This window comes from Solea senegalensis, linkage group LG1, assembly GCF_019176455.1.
Source record: "Solea senegalensis isolate Sse05_10M linkage group LG1, IFAPA_SoseM_1, whole genome shotgun sequence".
Lineage (NCBI taxonomy): Eukaryota > Metazoa > Chordata > Actinopteri > Pleuronectiformes > Soleidae > Solea > Solea senegalensis.
The window spans coordinates 11927188-11945500 of NC_058021.1; the positions used below are offsets into that span (position 1 = coordinate 11927188).

At 41.5% G+C, this 18313-nt stretch overlaps 2 protein-coding genes across 4 annotated transcripts; both read right to left on the reverse strand.

Moving 5' to 3' along the window:
* Positions 1-269: 269 nt before the first annotated feature.
* Positions 270-6193, reverse strand: tal1 (T-cell acute lymphocytic leukemia 1). Of its 2 annotated transcripts, none has more exons than XM_044043002.1 (4): positions 6054-6193; positions 4002-4547; positions 3097-3215; positions 270-2248 (listed from the first exon to the last, which is right to left on the reverse strand). In XM_044043002.1, exons 1-4 carry the CDS (start codon positions 6110-6112, stop codon positions 1725-1727), a joined length of 1248 nt encoding a protein of 415 aa, XP_043898937.1. In that variant the 5' UTR covers positions 6113-6193; the 3' UTR covers positions 270-1724. The 2 variants fall into 2 exon arrangements, with proteins under 2 accessions (XP_043898937.1, XP_043898945.1); XM_044043010.1 differs by having other exon boundaries at positions 3127-3215; positions 6054-6192.
* Positions 6194-7421: 1228 nt separating this feature from the next.
* si:ch211-13f8.1 lies at positions 7422-17159 on the reverse strand. 2 transcript variants are annotated; one of them, XM_044042965.1, is made up of 10 exons: positions 16772-17159; positions 15108-16279; positions 13638-13710; positions 12647-12796; positions 10601-11769; positions 10393-10537; positions 9881-10100; positions 9187-9299; positions 8899-9089; positions 7422-8151 (listed from the first exon to the last, which is right to left on the reverse strand). In XM_044042965.1, exons 2-10 carry the CDS (start codon positions 16243-16245, stop codon positions 7958-7960), a joined length of 3393 nt encoding a protein of 1130 aa, XP_043898900.1. In that variant the 5' UTR covers positions 16246-16279; positions 16772-17159; the 3' UTR covers positions 7422-7957. The 2 variants fall into 2 exon arrangements, with proteins under 2 accessions (XP_043898900.1, XP_043898892.1); XM_044042957.1 differs by having other exon boundaries at positions 10393-10540.
* Positions 17160-18313: the final 1154 nt, after the last annotated feature.

The window sequence follows — 18313 nt, forward strand, 5'->3', positions numbered from 1 at the left end:
AGGAGCTTGTGGTTAATACTGCAGCTAAGGTGGGAAACAGCTGTATCATATGTCCTAGTCTATAGAGGAATGTGTGCATAATGGAGACCCTTATATGTGGGGGCAAAAGTACATTTTTCACTTTGAATCAAGTCATAGAAGTGAAGTGAGCTGCATTGGACCATGCCAAACTTGGGTGGATTAAATGTAATTGAGCTCAACACAACGCTAAATTCAAATAAACTGAAATTAATGCCACAGTATGCTCGAATAAAATCCAATACAAGGCGTTGTCTTCCGTGAGTTTTATTCGGTGGTTTTGTATAAAATTCATTGATTTGAACACTGGATATATTTATAGATACAACTATCTTACAACAAATATGTCATTACCAAACGTACAATGTCCCTTTACTGCAATCCATAAAATACCATAGTTACCAAAGGTACCAATAGAGACTACTGAGTCCTGCTGAAAAAGCAGAATAACCACCAACAGCGAGAAAGACTTGACTGTCTTTGACATAAAACCGCTGGTGTTGTTATTATTTGAACAGTGTGTGTGCATGTGTGTGCGCGTGTGTGTGTGTGTGCATGCCTGCGTGTCTCTGTTTAAATGCGTATTTGTGAAAAGCGGCAATGAAGGGATTTGTTTGTGTACCTTACTAAACTACAACTGCAATACAGTTTTTTTTGTTTTTTTTAAAAACACACTGAAAGAGACATTCATATCAAAAGGACTGTTCGGGTCACCTCATTATTTCATGTGACCCATATTTTGTACACTTTAAGAAACACACTCCATGTCTTGTACCTCCACAGCAATTTGAAATAGATATAATAACTAGTCTTTCCAGGCAGTGACATTGTTCAAATGCCTGCTCTCAATGCTGCATTTAGTGAAATGTCACCAAAGTGTAAAATAATTAAATGGTACCACATTTGATGTACGAGGTTTGGCTGCTTTTTATTCTCATTCCCTCTCGTTTATTCTCATTTCCTGTCCCAAAAAGACAGTTTTGCTAGTAAACCCATTGACAAACACACTACGGTACATCTTTAACCACATGACTTGAACTTGAGTCACTGTCATTACATTGTGCTGTGGAAATACGATGCTATTTACAATACATACGTAATAACTACGCAAATAGTCTAGTCTATTCATTTACAGCCTCCAACTGAGGCAAACGTATTTTGTGTCATTGTTCTAACACATTCAATTTGGGGGGGGGGACAAATCCATGTTTATTCAGGGCCATGCTATTATTTACCTGCAGCACTCTGCTAGCATGTTAGCTTGATTCTGTCCGCATTCTTAAATAATCAGTGGTGTCATATTACATCTTGGTGAAGCGTCTTTTGTTCGTTTTTGTGTCGTATGCTTATTGTTTCATAGTGTGTTTCGTAGCGTATCGGGTCTTTGGACTTTCAAAACATGGAAAGTTATAACCCACAGTTCAGTCAAAGACATTAGACATGCAGAATTTACAAGGATCTAAGTCAATTGAACCCCAATCGAACCAAGCTATATTCATCAGTGCTACCTCAGATGAATTGCAGAGACGGGAATGTACTCATGATCCATTGTGGACTCCACTATCTCACCACATGGTGCTTGATTCTCCTTCCTACTCTAACATCTCAAATCTTACAGGTCCTGAGCATATCCATCTCTGTTTTAGACGTTCTCATTGTTCTCTTTCAGCCTCAGGTAATGTGTCAGTGGTAGGACGGCATCAGCATCATCGGCGGCTGGAGCCGTCCAATGGGCGTCCATTGCGCCTCAGATCTCTAGCGCCGAGATGCAGCGCAGTCCCACGAGAAGCTGTTAAAGTCCTTGGAGCTGGAGGTGAGTCCTGGTCCTCCATGAAGCTCTCAGGACTGCCCTCAGCATCGCCATCAGGCAGGCTTCCACAGCTGGAGCCTGGCGACATTGTTTCCAGAAGGTCATCCCTGGCCAGACCCACCACTGTGTCCTGATGTGGTCCACTCGGAGGGCCCCCCTCATGGGATCCAACCAACAGCCCATTTTCCCCATCAGTTGTGCTGCTAACGTTCCTCCCTCCATCTTGGTCCTCGAGGAGGTTTGAGAGGAAGCTGATGTACTTCATCGCAAGGCGAAGGATCTCGTTCTTACTCAGCTTCTTGTCTGGAGGGTGAGTGGGGATGAGTTTGCGGAGCTCCGCAAATGCCCCGTTGACGTTCTGCTGTCGCCAACGTTCACGACTGTTGGTGAAGATGCGACGGACAATCTTGGGCTGTCCAGCTATAGTCGAGGAAAAGGGGAAGAGGATGGAAATGAAAAGAGTGAGAAAGAGAGAGGCACCAATGTCAAAATACACACAATAAAATGCTGAGTGGAAAGAGGAAAATGCGGTTAGTAACAAAAAGCCATTGAAAAACCAGACTTTAGCAGCAGGGGATGCATGAAATTATTCAGAAAAAAACTGTTCATAGATTATTATTATTATTTTAAAACCATGGCTTTTTAAATGACAGTATAGAATCTACAGAGCCTTGCAAAAAATAAATATTAGGCATGTTGCCAAGTACAAAGATACATGTTTGGGTTAACCTAACCCCATGTAAAGGCTGTCTGGCCCCCCTCATATGCTTTTTTTTTTTTACTTGAGGTATAATTCTTAAATATACCCTGATGCAGGTATAGTCACATCCCTCCACCCCCTACAATGGTGTCTTCCAGTCTATTGTCATCCTTGGAACACACCCAGTCTATCTTAATCCTTCAGCCCACTCTGCAGTAAAACCTTGGCATGGAGGCAGCAGCACCTCCATCCTCCACCCCTGCATGTGGCAGTGAGTGGGCACCAGTGGGAAGGAAGTGAAATAACCCCACAATCTTCCTGGAAAGATGCCATGCAGGTATATACATAGTTGACATATATTATAGGCACTCATTTATGCCATGAGCTATGGTGCATTTGTTCCTTCTTGGATGAAACTCTTATGCCGAGTGATCTTTGTTGCAAGACATCTTCTGCGACACTCAGATTAGCTATAGTACGGATCCATGTCAATGGATGGATGACAATGGAGATGAGGAGGAAGGGATATTTAGGAGCAGAAGGAGGACACAGCAGAAGTGCGTCTTACCATACTTATAAAGATCTAAAATGCGCCTACCCTCGTCGAGTTCAACCTCATATGGCGCCGGGCGGCGCTTTACCCTGTTGCTGGGGTACATGCTGTACTGTTCCGACTCCCCTCCAAGACTGTACAGTAACAGGGAAGAGAAGGAGGTGCACAAGTGTGTTAGAAGACATGGGGTCCAGCATGCATCATTTCATTTATGGCACATAATCTGCAGAACACCAACCATTCCTTGCACACACACACACATTTGTGCAGAGATTATTATGAGAACACTGCATTGACTTCCATTCATTTGTACAGCAAAAACCTAACAGTATCCCTAATCTTAACCGTAACCTTTACCTTAATAATCTAACCACATTTCAAATATTAGCCCTAAACTTAACTAGTTACATAGAAACTTCGTACTGTGTAGTGGTTTAGACCAGAAAATGCCCTACTGAATGAACAAATACAAGGATACAGAGAGGTTTGCATTCTTGTCAGGATTTTGCATTGACTTTGCATTGACTTTCATTTGGACAGCCTATAACCAAACCTTATCTTAACCATAAACAGCTATTAACCTGACAATTCACATCTTCAGTCTGACTTTGACCAGAGCCTCACAAATGAAGTTCTGCCTCATTAAACCCAGGCTTTGGTCTTCATGAGGACTGCTGGTCCTGTCAAGGTCAGTGTTACCAGAAAAGGTAACACAAACGACTGCACACACACACACACACGAATACACTAAAAAAAAAAGACCAGACAATCATCGTTTCACTGTCTCTTATAGGCTACAATAGAGCAACATCAAACTCGTGAATTCCACTGGTGAACACTCACAGTGATCAAAGAAATTGTGCATTCATTAGTAAAACGCTGTAATTTTTTTTTTCTCGATGCTCTTCGTCCACCTTTACCTGTTGATGGCGGCGAGAGGCTGCGCCAGGTTGTAGAGCATCGCCCGGGCCGGGACAGGAAACGCGTTTGGACTCAGTTGGACCATTCGAGCGTCGTCTCGGTGCGGCGGAGGCAGCGGCAGCGGTGGAGGTCTGCGAAGTTCCGTGATCGGCACCAAATGGCTTTCAGTCCTGCGCTCCACCGCTTTTATAGCGTCCCTCCTGGAGAGCTCGATCACCGGCACTTCCCTTTTCAGGTCAAGGGCGTTGTGAGAGGCAGTTTCCTTGGCAACGCCATTGATGATGATGCTGATGTTGGTCCCGTTGCTCGAGTTCTGCAGCGGAACGTCATCCGTCTCTTCTATCCTCTTGAAGCACCCTCCCCTTGCCTCCTCCCCCCTCTCCTCCCTCTTCGGCTTCGTGTCCTCCTTGCAGCCGTTCTGCCTGGAGATGATGGAGCGGTCCTCCCGCATTCCAGGACCGGACTCTGCATCGGGACTTCCAGGACCAGGACGTAGCTCCGGCTTCCGTTTTTCCATCATTTTCACCCGCTTCAGTCTTCTACTCCTGCAGAAGATTTTTTTCATTCGATGGATTTACAGCTCAAAAACAATTTGTTATATTTTAATACACCAATCTCATGTCTGCTTATACCAATAATTGTCCGATTCTTGAAAAACAACTTGCTTTTAAATACCGTGCTTTTCAAGAACTGGAGGAAACATGCACAACTGGACAAGTTGATCCCTCTCCACTCAGTTCAAACACCTTTAGTGTGTGAATGTGTGTGACTGTTTCTTGTCTGTCGGGTGTTTTTTTTTTTGTTTGTTTTACTGTTTTGATAATTCCATATAACGTGCATTATTCTATTTATTTTTTTTGTCTGGTTTTAATCGTCTTTATGTTGTATGTAATTTTGCAGGACGACCTTGAAGAAGATAGCTTGGCCCTTTCGTGTTTTAAATAAAGAATGATGATTTGCTTTGTTTGCATGATATGTGATAGGGAATAAATATTCAATTAGGCTATTATTATTATTGTTATTGCAGTCAAACTGAGCATCAATTATATTGTATTTTCTTTCAACTAAGATATCATCATTATTGAAGTGAACCAGTATTATTGTCAACTGCAACTTCAAATTTACAAAACAAAGAATGTCAAATATAAAATAAATACAGTTTTTGACTAGATACATTCTCATTTCTTTTACCAAATCAACGAATATTGTTTAATATTTTTACACTCCATTATAACTATTATGGCAGATACAATTATAGTAAAAAAAAATAGTACATGTAGGGATTTTATACAGGGTGTTTTACGTTATGGCTTCACTCTGGTGTGTTTTTTTCCCCTCTTTCTTTCTGTGAATCTCTTATCTACAGCCTGCTTGGCCCTCAGGACCGTTGAGGTCCGTTAAACCACACTTGAGATTCACATTGGATGTTGTGGAATAAACAAGTTAATTTCGACTGCGCCTTTTCAATTATTGGTGAAGCTGTCGTGTTACAGAGATGTTGTGAATGGACCAAGTATGGAGCCATTCTTTGCTCGAAATAACATATCTGATCATTTCATCCTATATCCACACAAAAACATCTAAAAAAAAACAACTGGAATTATTCATTGTCAAAGCCACAGATGTTAGAGAGATGGGTGTGATTTTTTTTCGTTATTATTGTGCGTGTTTTACGCGCGGTGAGGGCCATAATGCCGAACATCAAAGTCTTGTCATATTGAAGCCCAATAACATTCTGATGTTATTACCTGTGCGTTTCACTCAATACGTCGATAAATAAAACATCCTCACATGATCAGACCAACCACAGACCCCACCGTTGACAAAAACGGGCACTTTAATTTCTGTGAATTCTCCCAACAGGCCTCGCATCCGTTACTATATCCCGCACAGTCTCACCCACACGATCGGACAATGGCAGAAATATGTGCTAAATAATTCGCACACCGCACCAACGAAATGTAGACCATAGCAACCCGATCGCGGTCTCAATCGGAATAATGGATGTGCTGTTTTAAATAAAAGAAATGTATTATTTTGTGTGCACTTACCGATCCAGCCGTGTTGTTGATGTTACTGTGTAAGTGGAGCCATTTTGTGAGTGGGTCATCCATGTCTGAGCTTTTTCTTTTTTTTTTTTCCTGCCAGTTGTTGAGCGCTGTGTGTGTATGTGTGTGTGTATGTGTGTGTGTGTGTGTGTGTGTAGCCGAGTTATTTCTCGCCGCATCCAGTGCTCTCCCTCAGTATGGGGAGCGGAACACAGGCCGCAATGTGGCCGAGTGAGATAAGCGCACGGCAGCGGCCTCTTCATTCCCGATAAGCCCCTAAACCCATTATTTATGAAATGATTCATTATTATTTGGTTGTCGTAGGCTATACAGGCGTGTGGAGGGCAAAGCATTAAAAAAAAAGAAAAAAAAAAGCAAACAGCCACAGCGCAACGGCCTGTAACAACGTAAGGTGGTTTACTGTATCCTGAGCTCTGTGAGGTGTTTTTTTTTTTTTAATGTTGATGAAGAAAACAAAAGCTAAGGTTAAGCCTTTGACCCGTTGCTATTCTCAACAAAGCCCGTTTAAAATAAGATAAAAAAAACATTTATTTATTTATTTATCATCATTATTTTTTTTTAAGTTAAGTAGACTAAATCAATTAATATATCTGAGCCTTGAGATTAGATGTCACTATTACTAAGGAAGGGGAAACTACTAATTAACTTTAATTGGATGCATCAAATAAATAAATAAATAATAGAAGAAATTATGCTTCTGCTTGTCATTGTTTGTGTCAGAGGCTTTGGTCGGCGGTTCCCTCCGGGTCCGTGGGGAGTCATGGCTGCGGGAGATAAAAGAGCGCATCGGCTTCTGGTCCATCAGATAAACGCAGCAGCAGCAGCAGCATCATCATCAACGGTGACACGCTATCAGAGCACATCCAAGACACACTAAACGGTAACAGGTACACCCCATAACAGCGGGTTTCCCACACTGCTTTTCTTTTCCTTTTTTTTCCCTTGTCGACAGTGAAATGTACACATCTGACAAATAATAATTGCTCCAATTCCAACAACCAATTTCCCTAATTCGGTCAAATAAACCACCAAATGTGCACATTTAAGCACGTTTAAAAAAAAAAAACATCAAGTCACGAGTCACAATAGTCACGACCTTTAAGCAGCAGTCACGACCCTGATGCTACATCCTGTGCTGATACTCTGACCTTCTATAAATCTTCTTTATCCAGTGACGCCACTCACCAAAGCACTGACGTTAATGATTTTAAATGTGCACACTCAGCCAAGATGGATTGGACATTTAATAATAACTTACACAGCTTGAAATTAATTATGTTATTTCAAATCATGTTCATGATGTGACACAATTTCATTAGTGACACCAAATAAAAATAAAAGATAAAAAGGTTTGACAAAAGAAAACCATTTATTTTTTTTAGGCAGACATTAGCAATTGATGTTGCAGTACAAGTAAAGTAAAATGACCATGTAGTGCTTCATGCAGGACGATCTGATCTATAACAGCAAGGGATCATTTTGTTGCATTAAAGAGAAGGGCACTAATGCATAGCATATGTGTGATAAAGCTCTTCAGGGTCTCATGTGACCCTCCTTACACATGCCCGTCATATGAAATCCTCTATGTACAGTATATAATCATTTGTATTGTGAAGAGCAAAACCACAAAAAAAGCAAAAGCAGAGTTGGTAAATTCAAATTGTGTAAATTTGATCTCATAAAAAACCCCCAATATGCACAGAAACAAGTTGTGCTGAAAGAATCATCGTGAATGAATTCAGTGCATCACTACAACAGGCAACTTTCTGACCCTGTAATTTCATACTGTATAGCCATTATGCATAATAAAGTACTTTATAGCTATAGGTTCTAGTCCATCGGCAGTGTTTGCAGAGTAGCCAGGATTATGTCTGCCATGTGTCTGTCTAGCGCTGGCTGCGTCGCGCCGGCATGATCCGAAGTGAAGCAGTGCTTTCCCGGGTCATGAGCCGCGTCACCTGGTCCAGGCTGAGTCCAGCCACTGCTTCTCCGTTCACCTCCAGAATTTCATCGCCGACACCAAGGAGACCGACATAGGGCCCTTCGTCACTGCCGTCAACCACTTTCTCTATGTAAACACCTGTGAGAGGGAGACAATGGAGGGAGATGGGCAGAGAAAGGAGAGAGGGGATGGAGCTGTGTTTGGTGAGCTATCTGTAAATATACCACACAGTAATTATATCTGACTGTCAGCAAATTACTGTGTTTAAAATAAATAGCTTTCTCTTACTTTCATTGAAGGTTCCTGTATCATGTAATAGTAAAATGAGATTTACAGTGACTCCACATTTATGCCATCTATTGCAGTGGTTTAGCAGTATTTTTCTTAATAAAAACTGCATGTTACTGTAGTATTTACAGTAATTATACAATAGAGTGCCTGTATTATGAATAGTAAATTGACAGCTGTTTACTGTTAACTTCACAGTCATGCCATATATTATTGTGATTTAGTAGTGTTTTGTCTTTGTAAATACATGTATCATTTTATTTTACTGTAATCTCACTGTATTTTTCTGTATTAGTACTGTCTTAATTCATTAATTGTAAAATACCCACTTTAGATGAGTTGCCTGAAATAGCCACACTTAGGGCAACACAAAATCTAGCAATTATTTTGTGAATTATCACCATTAAAGCTGGTGAAAAGCCTGGAAGTCATTTACAGCACAGGCTATAATTACAGCAGCTTTACCACGATGAAAATCAATTTATACCATTTCACAAACTTGAATAGGGGAATTTGTGCTTAGTTATTGCTTAATGTGTTTTAATACATTTGCCTATAGTATATAATATAATGTATAATATGAAAATGATTTGTTACCTGTGTCTGGTCGACCTTTGCCTCTCGAGATGACAAAACCAAAAGGACCATTCGGGGGTCTGGTGAGCTCCAGGAGGAGGGTTCCATCAGGGAAAGCCTGGGTGACTCGGCCCACTGGACGCACTATTCTGGAGGCAAGTACATCGTCAACTCTCAGGGCTCTGTCCAGTTCGAGCTGAGGGCTATCAGGGCTATAGAAGCAGAAAACCACCAACTTGTCATTGCTTTAGTAAATAAAGGATTACAGTGTAATTCTTTCTCTTTACCTTACTTCTCCTCGACACTTACCTGGGCGCCAAGCCGTACGGTATCTGTACCTCTCCCAGTATTGTTAAACGCTCTGTTCTTCTCTCTAAACTCTGCACTGAAGAGGCTTTGCGAAGTTGGGCCAGTGGCAACACCTAGTGGCAAATATACGGAACTGTAACAAACAGTATATTTTCTTTGTATTTTCTAAGCATTTGGCTGCTTAACAAGCTCCAAACAATGCTATGGTTTTATGATGTGATTGTCATGGTTTGTACAGTGAGCGAGGTCTTTTATGAGTTATGTTTTTCAATGTTTTATGCTCTCAAAGCAAGATTAAAGCTAAATTACACGTTGAGTGTAATTTGTAACAAAGGTTTAATTTATTTCTATTGGATGAAATGGTCCACTTATAACTTTTAGGGCTCTAACAACCCAGTAATAATAACAAGGCAAACTTTGTTGCAGCAAACAACAACAATAATAATAATAGGTTCTCGACACTCAGCTGGCCACCACAGAAAATGTAAGGAAGCATGAAATTTGGAACTCAAATATTATATGACATGTAAATAAGATTTTTTTTCTCCCTGCATTCTTAAATTTTACAGGTAAAACATCTCATGTCAATGAGATGTGGTGAAATAAAACAAAAAAATAGAAAGAATAATATAAAGACTATTAATATAAAGGGTTACATAGTGGTCCATGAATTAACATGGTATCAATTGCTCACTGTGTGCAGGGCCTGCAGCGAGGGTGTCCTCTGTATGCGGATGGTCGGCTGTGGTCTGCGTGTGGGGCTTGGGGAAGCAGAGCTGGCACGGCCGGCAGTGGGGACACTGAGCTGCTCCATGCTGTTGGATCGGCCTCCTTTAACAAGTCTACCGACGCTGTTCAGACCAATGGAGGAAAAGAAGCGGCGCAGGAAAAGCTTTGGCCGTCCATCCAGCTTTCTGTTGAAAAAAAGGTTGAATGTATATTATTGTCAATTGTAAAACAGAATTACATAACTAACTGAAATGCAACATAGACACAGCTGTTGGTGCTTTTAACTTCCAGAAGAGGGCAGGATTGATTTATTATTCATAGAACACATTTAATAACATGGGAACTTGTAGGTCAGGGCTATAATCTCCTACCTGCTACCACAGGGATATTCAAGCCATTTTGGAAACAGCACTGGTGGAGGCAAGGAACCTTTTATTATTTAAGGTATAAGACAAGAGCGTTGTTGCCTTGTCTTACCTGGACCCATCAGAGTTTTCCTCCCACAAGGCCTCTGCTTTCAGATGTTCTGCTCTCAGCAGCTCAGCTCTGAGGTCCTCAGCCCGGGACAGGCCTCTTAGAGCTGAACGGCACTCAGGACCAGAACCAGAGTCTCCACTTAAACCTGCTGGTAGAAAATAATGTAATGGACTGATGTCATGAAGTAATTCATGTAGTCACCACTCACCAGTTCCATCTGAAGTGACATCCCAGTGTTCAGCTGCCGGCAGGTCCGTGTTGAGTCGGGCTGGCGAGTACCTCAGAGTGAACGGCCTGATACAAGGCGCCGGGTTGCTCGTTGCTGGTGTCCCTTGTGTCAGAGACACCAGACACTCCCTTCTTGCATCTGGAGAGTCCAGAAGAGCTGGATGCTGTACCCCAACCTCTTCACCTTGATTTGAAATAGTCTGGAATTGAACTGTGGACTGACCAGCGGCAGAGCGATTCCTTGAACTTGACTTTAAGGCTGACTTTATGGGGAGTGACTGTGCTGGTGATTCCCTCGCTCCACCAGATGCCAGCAAACATGGCTCAAGAGTGACGGGGCTGCCTGGATCAAATGAAACAGCTCTGCATGTGTTGATCCTGTTCCTGGGATTGGAGTTACGACGTTGAGCCCATGATGGACCGTAAGGACCATGGCCAGACTCCAGTCGACTTTCTCCTTTCCTGCTCCTTCTTCTAAGTTTCCCAAAACCTGATGACTTCCATCCTGTGCTACTCTCCTTATCTTCCCCCAGCACGTAGGCTCCAGCAAAAGTGACAGTTAGAGAAGCTTTCGGACGTGTACTTCCTTCTGGCTTGTTTGAAGGGACACAGCGAGGAGCAGATTTTCCCTGTGGGTCCTCAGGGTTTCCAGGCTGCTGTGGCTCAGTGTTCTGTGGATCTACTGGTGATAAGACTGGCTGAGGTTCCCTGACTACAGAACCACATGCCTCACATTTCTTCACCAGCACTATTATCTCTTTGATCACTGTTGTGGTCTCTGTGGCGTCTTCTTTCCTTTGTGGGGCCGGCATGGAGACACTTCTCTGGCTTCTGCTCCACTCTGAACCACTGCTACTAGAATCTGCATTGCTTTCTTTACTATTGGACATAGGGAACCCTGTCCTGCCGCGGTGTCGGACTCTGTCCAAGTACCGAGACTCTGCTTCTTTCTCGGATTCATCCTCAAAGCGTACCCGTGTGGGTGAACAACCGTATCGTCTCGATCGACCTCCATGGTCAACAGGGGAAGTGTCTCTTTGAGTGGGGACAAGAAGGGGACCGGACGCAGTTTGAGCTGAGGCATCTTCATTGGTTTGAACAGCTTTCTGCTCCATCACTGGGTTGGGAGATTTGATTTGCTGCTTCTTTCTGCAATAAGTACCAGAGCAGAAAATGACAATGAAAAGAAATTGTGAATATGAAATTAAGAACTCTCAAGTCAACAACAGATTGTAATTCATCAATCACAAAGGCGAGAGAGAGTTGCCTGAAGGATTTGCACATTTATTTCCACTTGCCGTACATCCAAGTTACCTTTCTATCCACATGTATCCAAGCTTCTCAAGTCAACAACACATGGAAATATTCCCTTGATGTTCAGTTTGTGAATGTAAGACAACACAACCTGCCGGTCAAAAAACCTTGTTACACCAAGTACAGCTTCTAAAACGGACACACCATTCCAACTGCTAGATCATTTTCAGTACATATCTTCCAATTCCTTTAACTATCATAGCCGTCAAAGATATCAAAGTGTCCATGGTAGCTTTTATCTAAAGAACAAAACAACATCAAGAAAGGCCACAAAGCCACGTTCCTTTCCTTGCGAGAATATTTAATTTAATCAAAGGCTTAAGGCCAACAGTTAACTACTTCAACTGTTAATAAATGACATTGTAACAAGTGTCAAATCTTGCATCAACCACCCGGCCTAACCCTGAACTGAATTAACTTAACTCTGGCTCCTACACTCCTGTTTGTAAATTTAGTAAATGCATCCAGCTAATAAAGGCCTACAGGAATTCCAGGAAGAAAAGTTTCAGTAAGGTTTCAGTCACATAGTGAGAGAAGGACAAAGCAGAAAGATAGATTGTTGAGAAGCAAAGGGAGACAAAGGAACAGAAAACAGGGAAATATTCAACCAAATACCTAAATAGTAAATGGAGCGACTGCATATATTGCTCTTATGTAACTTGTGAAGATGTCAAAGACGCCACAGCTCATGTAAGCATTGTAGACGACTTACACTGCGGATCTGTGATCAGAATGAACGCGTCTGCAGGGGCCGTCGCCTTTAACGTGATTGGAGCGAGCCTTGAGTCGCGCGCGCTCCAGGAGAAGCTTGGCTTGCTCATGTCTTGGGCTCAGAGAAAGATCGTCACTGATTATAAGTGACCTGAAAATCAAGAGAAAGACAACGAAAGATGCTTTGGTACGTGGATTATTCACTGAGATGACAAAATCAGAAAGGGAATGGACAGGTTAAAATCCCATCATATCTTCAAATGTGTTCTGTGAAATGTCTGCAACACATATTGAGGTAATGTGGTGGAGTGAGTGGATCAAGCTATGTTTCCAAAGCTGTCTTATGTAATATTGGACAGATATACTGAGGGGAGGGGCACCAGCGTTGAGCAGCAGAAACGTCATCCATCTATCCATCCTTACACTCAACAGATAAGCTGCTCTGCATTGTGCTTCATCGTCTGTACTTGTCTTTATCCCCTGGCCCAGTGATAAAGATAGCATGATACACCAGTCATGTGGATTATCCTTGTAGTGGACTGGGTGTGATTCATTCTCTCCTGTGTGTCAAGAGGAGAATACATGGTGTTTCAGTAGATTACAATTTGTCATGTTAGTGTTTCACCCCAACAGACAAATATAATAATGTATAATTAGCCATCTGTTTTGGTGCCTTGCAGCTGCTTCCTTTTGCAGTTTCTAATGATTATGAGCACAATACACATTGAAATCATCATCATAATAATGTCTGTAATCTAATAATAATCTAAAGCAATTTTAATTGTATATATTGAAAACATGAGAAATATGTTTTTAGTGCTGGCTCAAAAAAAACACATTGTTAAATGAATGTACCAAATTATTTATTTTTGGTACATCAGCTTTATCAGTTTATTTTTGTACTACAAGAAAAAGTGGGGATATTAATAGTGTATGGGAGTGGTGTGTCATCTAGCCTGCTCAAGTGCATGAAGAAGAATAGTGTTGCTCACCTCAAATAGGGTTCAAGTTCCTGAGCAACAATGGCTGTGTCTGAGCCGTCCAATATCCCATGGACACTTGCAACTGTCACAAAACAAAGGAGGGGAAAGAATGAACCTCAGCAGATGTGCTGATGCACTGAGCTGAAATCAAATCACCATATGGTGTAATTGAGGCAGCAATAACGTTACATTTTGTGAATCAAAAACCTTTAGATAGAAATGCTTCGAAAAGGGCTCTGTTTTACTGTAGGTCCACAGGGCATGTTTGGTTTCTAGTAGTCTTTTGCCATGTACATTGTAACCAGTGTATATTGTGCTATTAGAGTTCAGTTTAAATCTAATTCTGTGTCTTAAAAACCAAATTGGTGACATCTCATGTTGAGACTGCAAATTGTAACAAACGGAGGACACCTCCGCTCATTCTTCTCATTTCCGAGCACTTTGCTCAGGCTGTTGATTGTTGACATGGCAACGTAAGATGGCGGCATCCACAGAACAATGCCCTTGTGCATGTAAATGTACAATCTTTATCTTTAAGTGATTATACATGTATGCGAGCAATCTTATAGGCAGTCAATTATAAGTCAGTCCTAAATATTACACGCTAGACACTTTAAAGACAACAGTCAAAACATTCATCAGCCAAATTGTGACATTTTTGTGCGATCATAAGTATTTTCCTGACTCTTAACAACATAAGTTTTAGTGACAGTCTCTGTTATCTCTGACTGATCCTTAATGTGGTGAAAAAAACATAAATTATTCAACCACTGAGGCAGTGACCAAGACAAAAGGGAACATTCGCTTACTTCATGTCTTGCACTGACCTGCTAATACACAGCAGACAAACTATTACTGAAAAACAGCATGGGAAGCCTCGATGCACACAGACATCCATCAGCACACAGAGATACAAAGGCAGGGACACTTCCCCCACTGCTGATTACTAATAATAGCAACATGCTCTTGCACATCTGCACATATGACATCTGTTTAACACTGAGAATCAGCATGAGGTTTCAGTCAACTTTTCAAAATACTGCAGTGGGCTATATATGCCCAATTTATGACAGCCACCTTCACTACACAACATCAGCGACAAAATAACTGTGCCACAAATTATTCATTTAGCATGTATGATGAACAGTGGTCAACAGTTCTATTACAGACTAATATGTTACAGATAAACCAAAGCAGACTGAATAGTCAGTGTCATCTTTTCAATAACTTCTTAAGCAGAAAGAAAGTTTATTAAAAGTGTGGAAGACCAAAGATTTCGTTTCAAAGTCACACAAGATCCAACTTCGTCAGATATAAAATCCTTTCATCAACAAACTAATTATAAACCCAGTGCAGATGGAGCTAGTTCAAGATACTGCCTGTGATCCATTTCCAAGGTGATCGCTGAAACCCTTACATTTTCCTGTACAAAATACTGTATCAATATAAAATAATAATATTTTCTTTCAGTAGACTTACCTTTACTCTCCACTGTTGTGTAACTGTAACAGCTGGATCGCTCTTCTCCACTCTGCTCTCGCTCCTCCCTGCAGTGTTGCTGTCTTTCCCTTAACTTTGCATAGGCTCTCTGCTTCACCTTCAGCTTCTCATCAGCGGAGAGAAAATCACTCTGTGAAGACGTGCTCTCCCAACTGTCTGAACTGCACAGTCCTTTGTCACCAGCGTCTGCCTCCTTCTGCTCACACCTGTCCAGGAAATGCTCCACACTGTCATTGTGCTTGAATACTGGGGCTGAATTGCTGTCATCCACCTCCTGTCCGACAATGTTCATGGCACCTGATTCTGGTTTCGTCTGAAGCTCTTCCAGGGCCTGCACTTGAGTATAGTCCTTCAGTGGAACTGTGGAGGGTATTTTTTGAGGGCCTACGCCATTTAGAGGCAATGTTTCTGGTCGCACCACTCTCCAGAAGCCCTTGGGTGGTGCCCAGTGTCTGGTGGACATGGAAGGTGTCGAGGAAGATGATGTAGAATTAGAGATGGCAGCTGATCTCTTGGACAGCACTGGTGGAGAAGGAGTGGATGGTTCATCCTTACTATTGTTCGAGTTATCGGACAAAAGATTCTCCAACCTGGAGCCTTCCCTAAGGCCACAAGACTGGTCTGTCATAAAACTATCCTGGCCTTCCTTTCTTTCTGACAACTCTTTGTCAGTTTCCTCTCCACCTTGGAACACCTGTTCCCCCTGTGTTTCAGCTGGAGGACTGTGGATCTGCAACTTGACTTGCACTTCTACCTCCTCCCCTTCATCACTACTGCTCAGGTTCTTTGCAGCCCTCGATTGCCAGGAGGGAGGAGGCAGAGACACCTGACCTATTCCTCTGGGCCTCTGTCTCAGAGAGACTTCAGAGGAAATTCGCCCTATGGGACTGCTGACCAGCACCCCTTTTTCTGACCTCTCTACTTCCTTCTCTCTGTTCCTCCCTCTTGTCCTTCTCAATTTGAATGACTTCACATCTGTCTGTAGTGAGGGCACAGAGGTTGCATGCAAAACAGGCTCTGGGACAGGGCCTGTGATGAGTGCCCAGTTAATAGGAGCCCCAGTGGGTAGAGGGGAACTGGATTTTTCCTGGGTATTATCCACCCTCTTCTCCTCCATTGGCTGATCATGCACAGAGAAGTCCAAATATATCCTATAGAAGCAAAAAAAACCACAAGTATTCATTTAAATATATGCAGTCAAAACCATGTCTCTTACATCTGTTAAACATCTCTGTTATCAGCTTTTATCTGATCTGCAGGGAGAAGTGATATGTAATGTGGTCAGTCACGTTGCCTTATCCACTGATTACTTTGCAGTGGACAGGATAATCCTTTAGAATGAGAATAAGCAACTGCCGCCTGCAACTGAGCCCCCACTTGAATAAACAATATTACATGCTGAATCATTTGACAAGCAAAAATCATTGTCACTTCTTCAATTAAATATGCTTTTTCCCCCCAATGATTCGCTATTCAACATTCATAAATTCTAAATGAAATGAGTTGACTGAGCTGACAGAGTCAAATTATATTATATAATTGACAATTTATCAAATCTAATTCACATTCTGATCAAATTAGCACATTCAAAGCCTATACTTTCAAGTACACATCTAACACATACAGCAAATGGGTGTTCCTACCTGGCTATTTAGGGAAGATTTGTCTTTTAAAACCCGATTCCTGCGATGAACATCACGAGAAAGTTCACAAAAATTGTGAAGTGCAGCTGCACAAATGTACCATCCACGCGCGACCCACATGCAGATTGCATCGCCATGTCTCCGGCCAGAACAAGCGAGAATATGGAGCAACTTTCACCTCCGCATAAAAGAGACACTGAGAGTAAAGCTGTCACAGTGTTTAATGTTGTGCCTTCACTCACTCACTCAGCTCCCTCACAGGCAGAGGCAGGCGAACCAGTGGTCACTCAATCACGGTAGGTCCGGTAATCCCTTCAGAAATCAGTGGGATTAGACAAAAATGGAATACAAAAATGCCTGCTTTAATTTCGTCCTCGTCGAATGAAGCTCCCTGTTGCATAAGTACAGAGCGCGCGCGCACACACACAAACTTGTTTTGGGGTCTTAGTGAGGACACATCATAGACATAATGCATTCCCTAGTCCCTTAACTTAATCTTAACCATCACAACAAAGTGCCTGACCCTTAACCTAAACTAATCCTAAACATAACCCCTAAAACCAGGTCTTAACCCTGCACTACTTTAAAGTTGTAGGGATCAGACAAAGGACAAAGACAAAGATAGGTTTTTAATTTGTTGGACCTCATTGGATCTTTACTTGTCAATATACAGCTGACTCCCACCCCAATTAATGCCTAACCCTAACATTGACCTAACCACTATCTTAAATCTCAGCCCTAAACTTAACCAGTTCATCAGAAATTACATTCTGCAGTGTGTATGTGTCTGTCAGTGTGTATGTCAAAAACTTCTTTTCTACAGCCCTACAGAGGTAACAAATACAACTCACACACACAGTACATACACTTTACTTACGTTTTTAAATGTGCTGTAGAAATACATTTGGATTGGACTGTATTAACAACACTGATGAATAGTCAAAAATATGCCAAAGGTTTTGCCTAATAAAAAGGAAATAAATATAAGCACACACACATACACACACTGTCATTTTGGACAGTCTCTAACCATATCAGCCTATCCCCAACATTAACGATTAGTTAGTACCATTGTGGTACTGTTGTTTTCCTGTTTAATTCATTATTATTATTGTTATTATTATTATTATTATTGTTGTTGCTGTTGATATTATTATTAGTATTATTATTGTTGTTGTTTATATTATTGTTATTATTATTATTATTATTGTTATTAGTAGTAGGAGTAGTATAGTCAGTGTGTTTAAGACATTTGCAACTCTTAATATATATTTGTAGAAAAGTTTTACATTTTCTGTATTTTTTCTCTAGGAAATGAACTGAGATTGCAGATCAAAGGCAGCAGCATGAGAACTTATCTTTTTTGCTTTCACTCATCTATCGTCTATTTCAGCTCCCACATCTCTTACCACAACTGCACAATTTAGTGTTTTTTATTTAGAGTTTAAAGGTTTTTTTTAAAAAAACAAAATGTGTCCTCTTTCACACAGAGTGCTTTTTGTAGCTGTTAGGCATACACTGTTTTTGACTGTGCCACCTCAA